Source organism: Rhineura floridana, chromosome 13 (assembly GCF_030035675.1).
Source record: "Rhineura floridana isolate rRhiFlo1 chromosome 13, rRhiFlo1.hap2, whole genome shotgun sequence".
Taxonomy (NCBI): domain Eukaryota; kingdom Metazoa; phylum Chordata; class Lepidosauria; order Squamata; family Rhineuridae; genus Rhineura; species Rhineura floridana.
The window spans coordinates 4,032,617-4,046,797 of record NC_084492.1 but is presented as its reverse complement, the minus strand read 5'-3'; the positions used below and the strand labels follow the sequence as shown (position 1 = coordinate 4,046,797).

The 14,181-nt window shown below is 44.7% G+C and overlaps 1 protein-coding gene across 1 annotated transcript in view; it reads left to right on the top strand.

Annotated features, from left to right (window-relative positions):
• The first annotated feature begins 1,398 nt into the window (after positions 1–1,398).
• The window catches only part of UBA2 (ubiquitin like modifier activating enzyme 2), a 46,236-nt gene continuing 33,453 nt past the window's right edge, over positions 1,399–14,181 (top strand). The window contains exons 1-3 of the mRNA XM_061594385.1: positions 1,399–1,672; positions 11,447–11,530; positions 11,873–11,943. Of these exons, the coding sequence (XP_061450369.1) occupies positions 1,544–1,672; positions 11,447–11,530; positions 11,873–11,943 (284 nt within the window). The 5' untranslated portion in view covers positions 1,399–1,543. The remainder of the gene's footprint in view (positions 1,673–11,446; positions 11,531–11,872; positions 11,944–14,181) is intronic.

The following is a 14,181-nucleotide window of genomic DNA, read 5'->3' as shown; positions in this document are numbered from 1 at the left end:
TTATTCTTGGGGGAGACCTAAATCTAAATTTAAAAGGGCTAGATCAGAATTGCTTGTTAAATCCAAACTGCAAAAACCAATTATTAAAGGCAAACATAAAACATTAAAGAAAAAACTACAAATTCTACAAATGCTGCATAAATTTGGGCTAAAAGAAGTTTGGGCAGAACTGCACCTAGGACCATACTTCCACTTTTTCTTTGAAGACCCATCAAACTCAGACACGCCTAGGTAGTCCTAGTATCAGAGACATTACTGACACAGGTGGTAAGTGCCACTGTAGGGACTATTAGAATCACTAGTGTACAGCTTTGGGGGTGTTTTAACCTTAATTTTTAATGCTCTCTGTTTATGTTTTTATATGAACTGTATTTGTGTTTTGATGTATGTCGCCCAGAGTGGAATCTGGTATTTGAAGAAATCCAATTGATTGTGCCTGGTCCTGTGGGCAAGACTCCACAGGTGGCACTCCTTAATCTTCGCACAGATATAGATGCGGATGAGAGGGACAAACCATTAATTGGACCTCTACTTATGGCGGCCTGTCTAACAATAGCAAAACGTTGGAAAGACCTAAAAGGTGTAACGATACAATATTGGTATCACTAGATCTGGTTCATTGCCTTTATGGAAAAACTAACATACAAACTAAGGGCTGCCCGTGGTATTTCTAAAACTGACAAATGTACCTCAATATGTACATTTTATGGTTTTCTTTTATCCAATATGTTAACAATAAAGAGCACAATCAAAATCCACCATCTTATTATGCAAATATTTGGAGCGACTAACGTTAAACAAATTTAGAAATTTTTTTTGCTCACCTTTTTCATCTACCATAGTTTCTCCCCCATTTTAGCCTCACGACACCCCTGTGTGGTAGGTCAGGCTAAGAGGTAGCAAGCTGGACCCAAGGTCACACAGTGAGCACTGCCACTGCAGTGTGTGGATTGAACTGTGCTCTCCCCCATCCAGGGGTACAGTCACACAGGGTCTCATAGACCCCTTGCAGGGAGTGTCCCCTCTGTCTCCAGCATCCTATGAGCCAATCAGTATGAAAGGGGTGTATGTTAGCCCCTGAGAAGAGTCTTCTAACATGCTTCCTTGTCAGCCACTCTTCTCAGTAGCTAACACTCCTCTTTCATGCTCATTGGCTCCTGGGAACATCTGTTACGGCGGGCGAAGGTATTAGCAAGGGTCTCATTCTCAACCCAGCCGCAAAAAAAGGGAGCGGGAGGGGGCATGGCTCTGACTATCATGAAGAGACCCTGCACGACTGCACCCCATCCATAGTCCCCGCCGGCGCCGCCTTGCCTCGGCCTGTCTCCTTCCCGTTTCAGGCGCTGGGAATCCGGAGGTCCTCCCGTCCGCTAGGGGTCGCCGCGGGGCTCCTCCGGAGGCCGCTCTGGGGCTTCCCGCTCCATCTGCCTCGATAGCGAGGCGGCCCTGAGGGAGCTGCGCATGCGCGGCGCCTGCAGCCTCCTCTTCCCTCCGCCCGTGCCTTCACGCCCGCTTCTCTCCGTAGGCCTCCTCCGCGGCTGCAATGGCCGCTCTGCGTGGGGAGCTGACCCAGGCTGTGGCCGGCGCGCGGCTGCTGGTGGTGGGAGCCGGCGGGATCGGCTGCGAGCTCCTCAAGGACTTGGTCCTCACCGGCTTCGCCAACATCGACGTGGTGAGACCCGCAGGGAGGGAGCGTCGGCCGGCCGGCCGGCCGGGGAACGGGCGGGCGGACGGACGTGTGGGCAGGGGGAAGGAGGGAAGAGGCGGCTGGGCCAGCAGGATGGCCTTTCCTCGGTCGGTCCCGCAGGGGCCAACTCGGCCCTCTCTCCCCTCCCCCGCCCGGGGTGAGGGGCTTGGCGGAGTAGCGTCGCTGCGGGTGTCTTTCAAGGGAGCCGCGCTGGGAGGAAGGGCGGGATACAAATCTAGTAAGTAAATAATACAAGGAGGGAGACCCCCGCGAGGGCGCGAATTCGGCCTCTTTGGCCAAGAAGGTGCCCTTTTTTTCTTCTTTTGCCATTACGTTTATATCCCACCTATTTGCCCAAGGTGGCCTACAAAAAAAATGGTCCTCCCCTCCCGGTTTTATCCTCGCAACAACCCTATGAGGCAGGGTTATTCTGAGAAACTGGCCCAGGGCCACCCAGTGAGCTTCATGGCCAAGCGGGGATTTGAACCTTGATCCCAGTCTAACCACAACACCTGCTGGCCCTTTCTGTTCTTACGGTGAAGGTACTAGCAGCGACCCTGCCCACCACGGGAACTCAGTGGAAACAGCATGTGTGGGGAAAGGCTCCTATTAGAAGGCTGGCTGGCTGGCTGGAGGGCAGCCAAAACAGGATCAAAGGGCAGGAGCAATTCCCCTTTAAGGAAAGGTTACATTTTCTGGAGCTTGTTTTGGGGGGGGGCAATATAGGTGTATAAGACTATGCATGGTATGGAGAAAGCACATGGGGAGGCATTTTTCTCACTCTATGCTATTGCTATCATCAAAGTGGGGTCATCCAGTGAAGCTGGATGGTTGGAAGTCCAGGACAGAGAAAAGGAGGTGGAACTTTGCACAACACATGCCTGTACTAACTGTGGAATCAGCTAGCACAAGATAATAGTGGGGACCACCAATGTGGATGGCCGCGAAAGGGGTTTAAACAAATTTGTGGAGAGGTTATGGCTGTGTTCACCCTTCGCTGTTAGATGCAGTATGCCTCTGAATATCAGTTGCTGGGAAATGCAGGTCTGGAAAGTACTGTTGCACTCAGGTTCTACTTACAGACTTCTCAAGAAGCATCTGGTTGGCCCTGTGGGAACAGAAATGCTGAACTAGATGGTCCTTTGGTCCAATCTGACATCATTGTTATTGTGGAAACAGCAGGATGGAAACAGGGACGTTGACTTCATGGCCCTATACTGTGAGCTTTCCAGCAGATACCTGGCTGAGCGCTCTTGGAAACGGGGCCAGTCCTGCCATTACGCAGAATTAAGGGACTGCCCCAAGCTACTTTTGGGTGTCATGGAATGGCAGTTATTTAACTTACTATTGTATTTCTACAGCCGGGGAAGAAAGATGCAATTAATGGTTCTTGTTGCTCCTGCTGTTTTTGCCTCAGTTACCAAAATAATTTAACCAGCTTCTGGTATTTCACACCAGAAGAGAGGGGGCGCCATATACTGCTCCACCTCAGCCAGTAGAATATCTCAGGCTGGCCCTTGGTGGAAAATGAAATGCTGAACTAGATGGTCTCGTAAGCTGATCCTTAAGGGCTGCTCTTACGGATGGCAAGTGCACTGACAGTGGTGGCTAAAAGCCTGGGAAGCTGAAGCCATGGACAGCCACCGCTAGTCAGTATAGACCAGCAACAGGCAGACTTCAGGCTTATGGGATCTGCTTTTTACTGGAGCCTTGAGCTCCACCACCTGGAGTGAGGTATAAAATTGTGGGTCAGGTGGCAGAGCCAGTTACCAATTGCATCCCCATGAGCCTCACACCTAACCTGCATGTACAAGTACCAATCTACATCCCATGTTAGATCAGGGATTCTAACAGCCTGCTTTGTGATGACTGAGGCTTTGTTGCAGATTTACAGTAGATCCAGATCTACCCAGTGGGCCGACTTGGTATAGCAGCGTTTCCCAACTAGTGGGTCACCAGATGTTGTTGGACCACAATTCCCATCTTTCCTGACCATTGGCAATGCTGGCTGAGGCTGATGGGAGTTGTGGTCCAACAACATCTGGTGGTCCACTAGTTGGGAAAGGCTGGTATAAGGTAACTTGCTAGGAGTAGTCTGTTGCTTAGTTGCTGCAGCTGCGTTGCAGGGGGAGGGCATCTTTATGCTCTGCTTGGGAGTTTTTCATTAACACCTGACTGACTACATATGCAGATAAAATGCTTGTCAGGATGATCAAGCAGTCTTAAATGATTGAGTTGGACAGACCTGACAGCAACTGTCATTCTGCAGACACAGAATACTAGTTGCTGGATGGAATCATGCTGTGCTTGTGAGCTGCAGAAGCATCAGGCTGGCTTCTTCTAAGGACAGAATGGTGGACTTGGATGAAGCTTTGGTTTGGCCCACCAAGATCAACGTTCTTATGTTTCCTCCAAGATGGCATATATGGTTCTGTGTTCCTGTTTTATTCTCACATCAACCCTGTGAGATAGGTTAGGCTTAGAGATGGACTGGTCCACAGTCCGTCACCCTTGGCCTCATGGCTGAGTGGAGATTTGAACCAGAGTCGTCTCAATCCTTATCCAACATTCTCACCACTATACTAAATTGGTGGCTATAAAGCAGGTGTGGAGAACTTTTGGTCTTCCAAATATTGCTGGACTGCCATCATCTCTGACCATTGGCCATGCTTGCTGGGACTGATGGGAGTTGTAGTCTAGCAATATCTGGGAGGGCCAAAGGTTTCCCAACACTTGTTATAAAGGGTTGGTTTGATTCATAGTGGTAGACAGGTCTGTTTGCAGCTGTTGACCGTGATAGCTAAGAATGAATAGAGCCAATATGCTTTTTAGCAGATTGTGAGATGGCCTTCATTTTTTATGGTGAGCTTCCTGAAGGCCTATGTCCAGGGGCATCACTAGGGTGGTGCGGCGGGTGCAGCCCGCACCGGGTGACACCACAAGCTGCCCCCCGCCCTAGGCACTGCCGCCGGGAAGCGGCAGACGCGGCCAAGGAGGAGAGAGAGGAGCGAGTGCTGCGACTGCCCTCTTCACTCAGCACCCGCCCTGCCGCCTCACAGGCTGGCAGAATGGTGCAATCTCTCTCCCTCTCCGCAGTTCCAGCAGCCTGAGGCCGGGCATGCTGCCAAGCAACCCAGAAAATCCCTCCTGGCTTTAGGCTGTGTGCAGCGGCGGCTGCTGCTGCTGCTGCTGAGGACTGGTTGGCTGGACGCAGGCCTCTTGGCGGGCCAGCCAACAAGACAGCCAGCGTTCAGCCGCCCATGCGGGGCCGGGCGGTGGAGAGGCGGGAGTGACTCAGTTCTCTTCTTCTCCAGCGCAATCGCTGACTGGGTGGCCCTGCCTGGCCCCACTGGAAGGAAGGAGGTGGGGGGGCGACTGGAAGCGTGAGAAGGTGCGCTGGCCTTGGGCACTACCGGTTAGGAACAGCCCCGAGTAAGCAGCTGGCCAGCTCAGGTAAGTCATGATTGCCCAAGGCTGCTGCTTGCCTAAGCTCCGCGGGGGCTTACTCTTAGTGGAGGGGTGCATAGCAGCCCTACTCAGAGTAGAGGCATTGAAATAAATGATTTGAAAAGAGCCCAGGGTGGCAAGTGCGTCAGCAGTAAAGCACTGGGTTGTGTTTTATTTAGCCAATTCACTTCTACTCAAAGTAGGGCCATTGAACTGAATGGATCAAGTCATGCCCCATATTTTCAATGGGTCTGCTGCTCAGGCTGCAAACCTAGGTACACTTACCTGGGAGCAGTGCTGGAAATTTTGGAGGGGGAGTGCCATAATGGAATCTCAAAGCCCTCCCCCCCCCCAATTTTAACCAAATCCTTCTTCCAAACAAGATTCTAAACATGTTTTTAGTTGTTTCAATTGTTTTAAATGTTTTATTTTGTTTTTAATTGTATTGGGTGGTATTTAGTGCTAGTCTTTACTCAGTGCAGACCCATTGAAGTTAATGGACATGACTAAGGCTGCAATCCAGTACACACTTGTTGTTGTTATGTGCCTTCAAGTCGATTACGACTTATGGCGACCTTATGAATCAGCGACCTCCAAGAGCATCTGTTATGAACCACCCTGCTCAGATCTTGTAAGTTCAGGTCTGTGGCTTCCTTTATGGAATCAATCCATCTCTTGTTTGGCCTTCCTCTTTTTCTACTCCCTGCTGCTTTCCCCAGCATTATTATCTTTTCCAGTGAATCATGTCTTCCCATTATGTGTCCAAAGTATGATAACCTCAGTTTCATCATTTTAGCTTTTAGTGATAGTTCTGGTTTAATTTGTTCTAACACCCAATTATTGGTCTTTTTCGCAGTCCATAGTATGCGCAAAGCTCTCCTCCAGCACCACATTTCAAATGAGTTGATTTTTCTCTTATCCACACTTACATAGGAGTAAGTCCCATTGAACCTAATGGAGCTTACTTCTGAGTAGACATATATTGGATTGCACTGTAACTTATGTCCATTAATTTCAGTGGGCCTCCTCTGAGAAGGACAGAGTTGAATACCACCCATAGAAGGCTGCCTTATGTCATCTGGTCCATCTAGCTCAGGATTGTCTACACTGACTGGCAGCGGCTCTCCATGGTTTCAGACCGGAGTCCTTCCCAGCCCTGCCAGTTACATGAGGTTCAGGTTGCGTTATCAGTGTCCAGGAAAGCTCTAAACCTTTCTAATGTCTTCCTAGGAAGGGAGCAATTAAGGGACAAAATAAGCCTGGCTCTTTCACCTCTATAAAAATTACACAACAGTAAAAGTTCCTAAATCTGCACTACTGCAGGGTGTGTGTGTAGAACCATGATTCTCATATGGAATGCCATTAACTCCCAGAATAACAGGGGACGACACTGAAGTTCCACTGGAGGCTGATTCATTAATTAGGGCAAGTAGGGCACCACCCCACCAAGCTAAGTCTGCCCTCAGCCAACCCCCATCTGCCAGTCTGGCCTGCCTACCTCCTTACTTACAACCAGTCTAGGGGCGGCCCTGCTTGCCATATTCCTTCTGCTCCCTAATCTCAGTGGTGAATTTTCACTTTAACCACATGAAACTATGTATAAATGTAAATACATTTAGGCAGTGCGTATGATATTGTAATTTAAAGGTGTAATTTTAATTTTGCTAGTTTATGTCACTACTATTGCTATTACATTCAGTGATATACGGGAATTACGATTTACGAGTAACGTTAGTACAAAAAACATTACTAAGGATTCTGTATGGTCTGGTACGGGAGGAGGTCCATGGGGCTGACACCATGAGTTACCGCACCAGGTGACACCAACCCTAGTGACACCACTGCCTATGTCTGGGTGCTGTTGGAAAGTTGATGGACTTAGCTCCTTAGCTTCTTGGGTGTGCCTAAATTTGTAAAATATCATGAAGATGTATTAGGATCTGTGCCTTGGTTCTGTGTTTTTGTGGTGCTGATAAGCACTAGATTTGCCATTTTTACTGTGCAGTTTACAGCTATCAGCTTTAATTAGATTGTGTTTAGGGGGGGATGGAAAATATGCAAATTCAAGAGGATCCATTTTAATTCTACTGGATCAGACATTTAGCCAGACCACTTGGAAAAGCGAAGAGTGTGTGTGTCTCTGGTGAGGACAGACTGGCCTGTTTGGCAGGAATGGAAAGAGAAGCAACAAGAGAAGGTTGTGCCCATGGCATTCTCTCAAAATTTCAAATGTTTGTCCTGCTGGCCCCCACCCAAAAAGGTTGGCAACCTATGCTTTAGTCATTTCACATATAAAAATTTTTCAACAATGAAATGTCAGGTATTTTTAAAAGACAATTGCATTTTCCCATCCAGGTACTGACTGGGCATGACCCAGTTTAGCGTCCAACATCACACAGGGAGTGGATTGAGTGATAAATTTAGATAATATTCACTAATAGGCAAAAAACCTTGTGGTTAAAGAATGTACCTATAGCCCACAGCTATTTCTATCAAACTTTAAAAAGCAAGGAAATTGGGCAGGTACAGTGAATCCACCAGGGGAGCAGGAGACCTGACCTCCTCTCTGAGATACTGTACTGCCCTACAAATTTGTCAAAATGCAAACCCAATTTGGGTTGGTCTTTCACAGTCCAATCCACTTGCTGTGTAGCTTGGAAGAATTTGGTAACATGTACCTCTTTCCCTGCTGTTTAATCCGGGAGGTAAGAGATGGGATCCTGTGCAAGTTAGCACCAGCAGTAACAGAAATCGTTCAGCAGTGTATTTTAAATGTTATATTACCATCAAGAATGCCTTTACTTTTACAAGAGGGTCATGGCTTAGTGGCAGAGAACATGCTTTGCATGCAAAAGTCCCCACATTCAATACCCAGCATCTCCAATTAGGGCTGGGAGAGATCCTTATCTGAAACCTTGTCAGTCAGTACTGAGCTAGATGGACCAATGGTCCAACTTGGTATAAAGGAGCTTCCTATGTTTCCCATACTCTACTGGGGATGCACAAAGAAATATGCTTGAGACCCTTTCTTTAAACATTGTGCATCTTGCAATCTATATTACTTTGCAAGTTATCAGCAGTTACTACCTCCTCTGCTTTAATCTCTGAATGCCAGTCATAGGGCTCACTGTGACAGATTAAGAAGCAACTGTGTGTTCTGAGATTCTTAAACCTGAAAAGAGTCACATTATCCACAGTATGGAAAATACTGATTAAAATTAAATCGTAGCAGACAACAGCAGTGCTGTAAAGGAAGGCTATATTACAGTGTGTGTGTGTGAGAGAGAGAGAGAGAGAGAGAGAGAGATTGATTGATTGGTTGGATTGATTGATTGATTGATTGAAGAACCAAGAGCTAAAGTCAGGATTAAAGTGTTACAAACAAAGAGTCTCATACAATCTCAAAATAACTACATTATGAGCACAGGTCAAACAGCCATACACACTGCAAACAAAAAGTATTTCAGCTTTTGTCATTTATAAACCCATTTAAGGATAGGGGGTGGGGGGTGGTAGGGTGATTGAGCCAGCGGAAAGAGCAGGCTGCAGGAGACAGCGGGGGTGGGAACACATCACCATCACTCACCTCCATTCTGCTGCTGCCTTCTCCATCATCCTTGCCCTCTGGCTTTCTCCCTCCACCGTCCATTTCTCTCTCTCCTGACCGTCTGGCTCTCCATTTCCTCCCTCATGCTTCCTCACACAGAGCACAAGGGAAGAACAACGCTGAGCAGAAGGCCAGTGTGAGTCACATGTCTGTTGCCCACCAATCACAGGAGCAGAAGACTTCCCCTGCTTCCTCCAAGTAACTGGAAGGGGAGGGGGGAGAGGGAGGGGGGAGGAGGAGTGAAACGAAAGAACTCCTGGTTTCTACTGTGCCTGCGTGACGTTATCACCCACGGTAATGCATTTTTTATCTATTTAAAAACAAACCATGCCGTTTTTTTACTTTAAACCTACTGAAGATGAAGCTCTGTGTTTCGGGCAAGCTCAGGGATTTGATTAGAGATACCTTACAGTTATCTCTGAGTTTTAATGAACGACAACAGATTATGAGAACTTCTCAAGAAAAAAGTCCAAACGGCTTCTTGTTTTTCTCCCGTTTTTTCACTTTAACCTGTGAATTCTCCATGGGGGGGATTGTTTATCACCAAGAAAACTTTCAGAGTTGTAGAGCAAGCGATTCTGAATCCAACAGTATAAGACTTGTAAATTTTTGTGTTGAATTGGGACTATAGAAAGCACCAGAAAGGTGTGTGTGGGTATTTTCATTTAACATGGTAGAACGCGAAAAATCCCTACTCTCATGGCTGTATAATAGAACAGATTATTAGCAAAGCTCTGTGAGTTACTGGTTGATTGAAGACAGAAAATTCGACACAATTGGTTTGGGGAAAAGAACAGGATTTTAATCTTGACTTTTAAATCGAGTAAGGTCTGGATGAGGAAAAGGAGCAGCAGTTTCAGCTAATATAGCTATGAAAGAACATTCTGTAAAGTATTTTCTCAGTGGTATTATACTTTAAAATGGATTATTTGATGGCATTGTGATTCAGTTGAAAAATGTCAGGGCAAAGCATTGAAAAGGCAGGTCTAATGAAAGGATATGTAGCCCCCATGACACTGCAAATATTACTGTTGAATATTTTAGGAAGTATAATTAAGAAAGATAAAAGAATGTTCGGGAACAATCTCCAAATGTGAACAGAAATAGTCAAGATGCCTATAGTTGACAAATGGTGTAGGAAAACATAGTAAATGTTAACAGCAACAAAAAGCTTGAAAGACCAGGGTTGGAGAAATTTGTGGAGCATTTTAATGACAGATTTTCCGTGGTAGGTACACATACTGAACTTCTGTCAGTTATATAACGTATTCTTGTATCTTTTTCTCACTTCAATATTTGTATTTATCTGTATAGGATATCTGTAGGTTATTTTTTATTACTTAACAAATAAAGTATTTTAAAATTGTTCTGTAGTTAAAATATACCAGGGTACATGGATCAGTATTGCCAAGAACAGAATATCATGTCAGAACATGACTGATTTTGTTTCCTCGTGCACATAAAACAAGTTAAGTTGCTAGCTGATTATTTCAGGGCAAAACCAAGTATGTTATTAAGCCACACTGTACTTTGATGAGGGGAAATAAAAGGTATTAAATGTTGCCTCTGGTTTTATAATCATCACTGCTGTGCTGCTTTTAACTTTCTGCATTTCCAGTATCTTTGCATTCAGATGGTAATGGGTCTATCAAAATCATAACTTTTTGTAGTTCTTGTGCAGTTATGTAGATTTGATGTGCATATGTGACGCCCCATTCACTGCAGTCAGCAAGCCATGACAACTGTGTTTTGCCTCCATGTTGGAGGCAGTGTGTCTCTGAATACCAGGTTCTGCTTGGGACTTGCTTGTGGGCATCCCACTGATATCTGACTATCCATAACGTGGCCACTTTTGTAAACTTAAGCATGCACTCAGAATAACTTTTGCTTGTATGTCTCAATTGCAAGCTTATAAAGTATTATTTATATTCTTTTGACTATCCTAAAACTAGAGATGTAAAATTTCTGGAAATTTAAAGCCATATAAAAAAACCGATTTTTCCAAGAAAAAATGGAAAGTTTTGGAAAATTTGAAAAAAATGCAATATTAGCACTTTTTACAGATTGAAAGTCACTTTGTTACTTCAGGAACACAAAATGTAATTATATACAAGTTGGTTTGACATAAAATTATCACATTTGGTATATTAAAAGTACATTTTATTCAAACAATTATTACAAATTGAATTTACTTTTTTAAAAATTTTACTTTTTTTTGGTAACAAATAGATCTACAAGCTCCTAACTGCAAGGAACCTCTTTCGTTTTGCTGGTTTATGAGGAGCAGGCAAAAAACAATTTAAAAAACCAGAAGAAACCATCAACATTAATAACAAAGAAACATTAATAACAAAGAAAACAAAGTCTCCACAGTGTCAAGCAGACATAAAGTATCCATTCCCATAAAAAGAACTGAGAAAAGGGGGGGGACCAAGATTCAGTGAAACATTTTATTCATCATGCTAAAATAAAACATTCCATCATCCATTTTTTCTTCAATTTTTCCAAAAACAAAAAAAGGCTTTGGGGAAAATGGGCTTTTTCCTAATTTTTCTGGGTTTTTCCCAGGCCTTCACATTTCTCCCTAAAACAGACAGTAGAAGTGTCTAATTTAGAATTGATTAAAGTATGCCACAAGAATGGAGTAACATGACTGAATGATCTCTGAACAAATCTGAAGTGTTTGCAATTCATGTATTTTCTAGATTGATCTGGATACCATTGACGTCAGTAACCTCAATAGGCAATTCTTGTTTCAAAAGAAGCATGTTGGAAGATCAAAAGCTCAGGTAAGACTAATTCCAAAATGCAGTTCGCAGTTTAATTCGGAATTGTTCTCAATATAACTTTAGAAGCAGGATTCCCATTAGGCATTTGCTAGAAATATATTTCATGTTCGTCTTTAAATAGTACATTATGTGTTTGTTTTATTATTTATTAAATGTTTTTATATATATTTATTTATGTCATTACAAACCATGAAATGTTCTGAGCTTTGAAGATAATTGGGTACTTGTACATTTTTTAAAAATCAATAAAACTGTTTCTAATCCATAATGCAAAGTTTAAAATTAGATGGTTCTTGACTGGATTAGTACAACCTTGATGTATGTGGTCTTGGTCTCTTGCAGGTTGCTAAGGAAAGTGTGTTACGGTTTCATCCAGGAGCTAATATTATAGCCTATCATGACAGCGTTATGAAGTATGTCTGATTCTTTTGTTCTTACATTTAGAATTTTGTATCAGCCTTGCAAAAGAAAAGCCCACTAAAAGTGACATTCCAAACACTTTACTAGCTGTGCTGCCAATAACATTAGTGGTGCGTTGATGGTACAGGTTGTAATGATGGCTACCAACTTGGGTGGCTTTACAAGAGGATTAGTCAAATTTATGGAGAACAAGGCTATCAATGGCTACTAACCACCTTGTTTATTTTATTTACATGTTTATATACCTCTGTTGAAAACATCAAAGTGATTTACAAGATTTACCATTTGATAAAAATATTAAAAATGCAATAAAAACAAAAGTCAACTGTTGCAAAAAGGCATCATCTTAATTGCCTGCATAAGCCTGGTGGAACATAAAGGTTTTCAGCAGGTGTTTAAAAGTTAAAACAGAAGAGGCCTGAATCCCTGTTGGCAAAGCATTCCAGAGAACTGGGCTGATGACACTGAAGGCTCGATTTCATATCAATGTTAAATTAATACAAAGTCCTTGAACGTGGCTTGGTAGTGGATGGGCAGCCAGTGCAGATGTTTTAAGAGTGATGTCACATGTTGTTGGCCATCAGTAGCCTGGGAGCCACAGTTTGCACCAGTCTGGGAGTTGCATTTTGCACCAGCTGGAGCTTCCAACCCAGGGCAAAGGGCAGTTCCACATAGAGCATATTGCAGTAATCCAACCTTGAGGTTACCAGTGCATGGACTACAGAGGTCAGGCTATTCCTGTCCAGCAACTGCCATGGCTGACAAACCAGACAAAGCTGGTAAAAGGCACTCCTAGCCTCAGGGGATACTTGGGCCTCTGACAAAGATGAATGCAGGAGTACTCCTAGGCTATGGACCTGGTCTTTCAGAGGGAATGAGACTCTATCCAGAGAAAGTAACTTGCCTGTCTCCTGGACATGGGAACACCTACCCAAAGAGTCTCTATATTCCCAGGATTCAAGCAGAGTTATTGGCCCTCATCCAGTCCGCTACAGCATTCAGACACTGATCCAGAGCGTTCACAGCCTCTTCTCATTCTGATGTTATGGAGAAATAGAGCTGCATGACTGCTCTCAATGACTTCATACAGATGTGAAAAAGCACTGGGGAGAGAATAATATCCTGTGGAACCCTATAGCAAAACTGCCAGGGGTGGAGGAACACTCACCCCGTGTTACTCTCTGAATGTGACCCTGCCTTCAATACCCATCCTGCTGAGTCAGTCCAGGAGGATACCATGGTGAATGGCATCAAATGCCACTGAGAGATTGAGCACCTGTTACGTTAAAGGTCATCCAGCAGGGCGACCAGAGCTGATTCTCTTCCAAACCCAGGTTTGAATCCAGATTGTGATGGATCTAAATACAGTAGGGCCCCACTCATACGGCAGTTTACGTTCCACGCCCCCGCCGAAAAGTGAAAACTGCTGGAAAGGGGCCCTACTGTATTCCATCCTCTGCACTCCAGCTGACAGCGGTCAGCTGTAGCGCGCAATCAGCTGTAGTGCGGGGAGCTCTTGCGCTACAGCTGATCACTGTCAGCTGGAGCTCCCCGTGCTACAGCTGATCACCCTGCTAGCACCACCGTATTAGCGGAACGCCAAAAAGCAGGGCCCTACTGTAATCAGTTTCATCCAGGAATACCTGCAGTTGCACTACAACCACCTTCTCTACTGGTCTATGGTTGTGTGGGCTTTTTAAGAAGTGGGCACATCACTGCCTCTTTAAGGCAATGGGCATCACACCATCATGTAAAGATGCGTTTACTGCACCTGTGACCTATTCAGTCACCCCACTCCAGCTAGCTTTAATAAGCCAGGATGGACAAGGATGTGTTCTATCTCCACTGTTGGAGGCAGTGTGCCTTTGAATACCAGTTGCTGGGAATAACAAATGGGAAGAGTTGCCCTCATGTCCCGCTTGAGGGCTTCCCCTTAAAACATCTGGTTGGCCACTGTGGAAACAGGATGTTGAACTAGATGAACCTTTGGACTGATGCAGAAGAGCTCTTATGATGGCAGGGGAATAACTTTCTCAATAGGAAAAGCTTTCCTACCTAGCCCCTGAAGATGATTTTTTGCTCACTGCCAGTCACTAAGCAGGTCACTATTTTTACACCTAGGTTATTTTTTAAACAGATGGTTGTCGTTCAGGAATTTTTACTCAGTTGTTATGTGCTTAACTTTAGGAATACACTGCCTTGCAAAAGTAATCAGACCTCTGACCATTGCT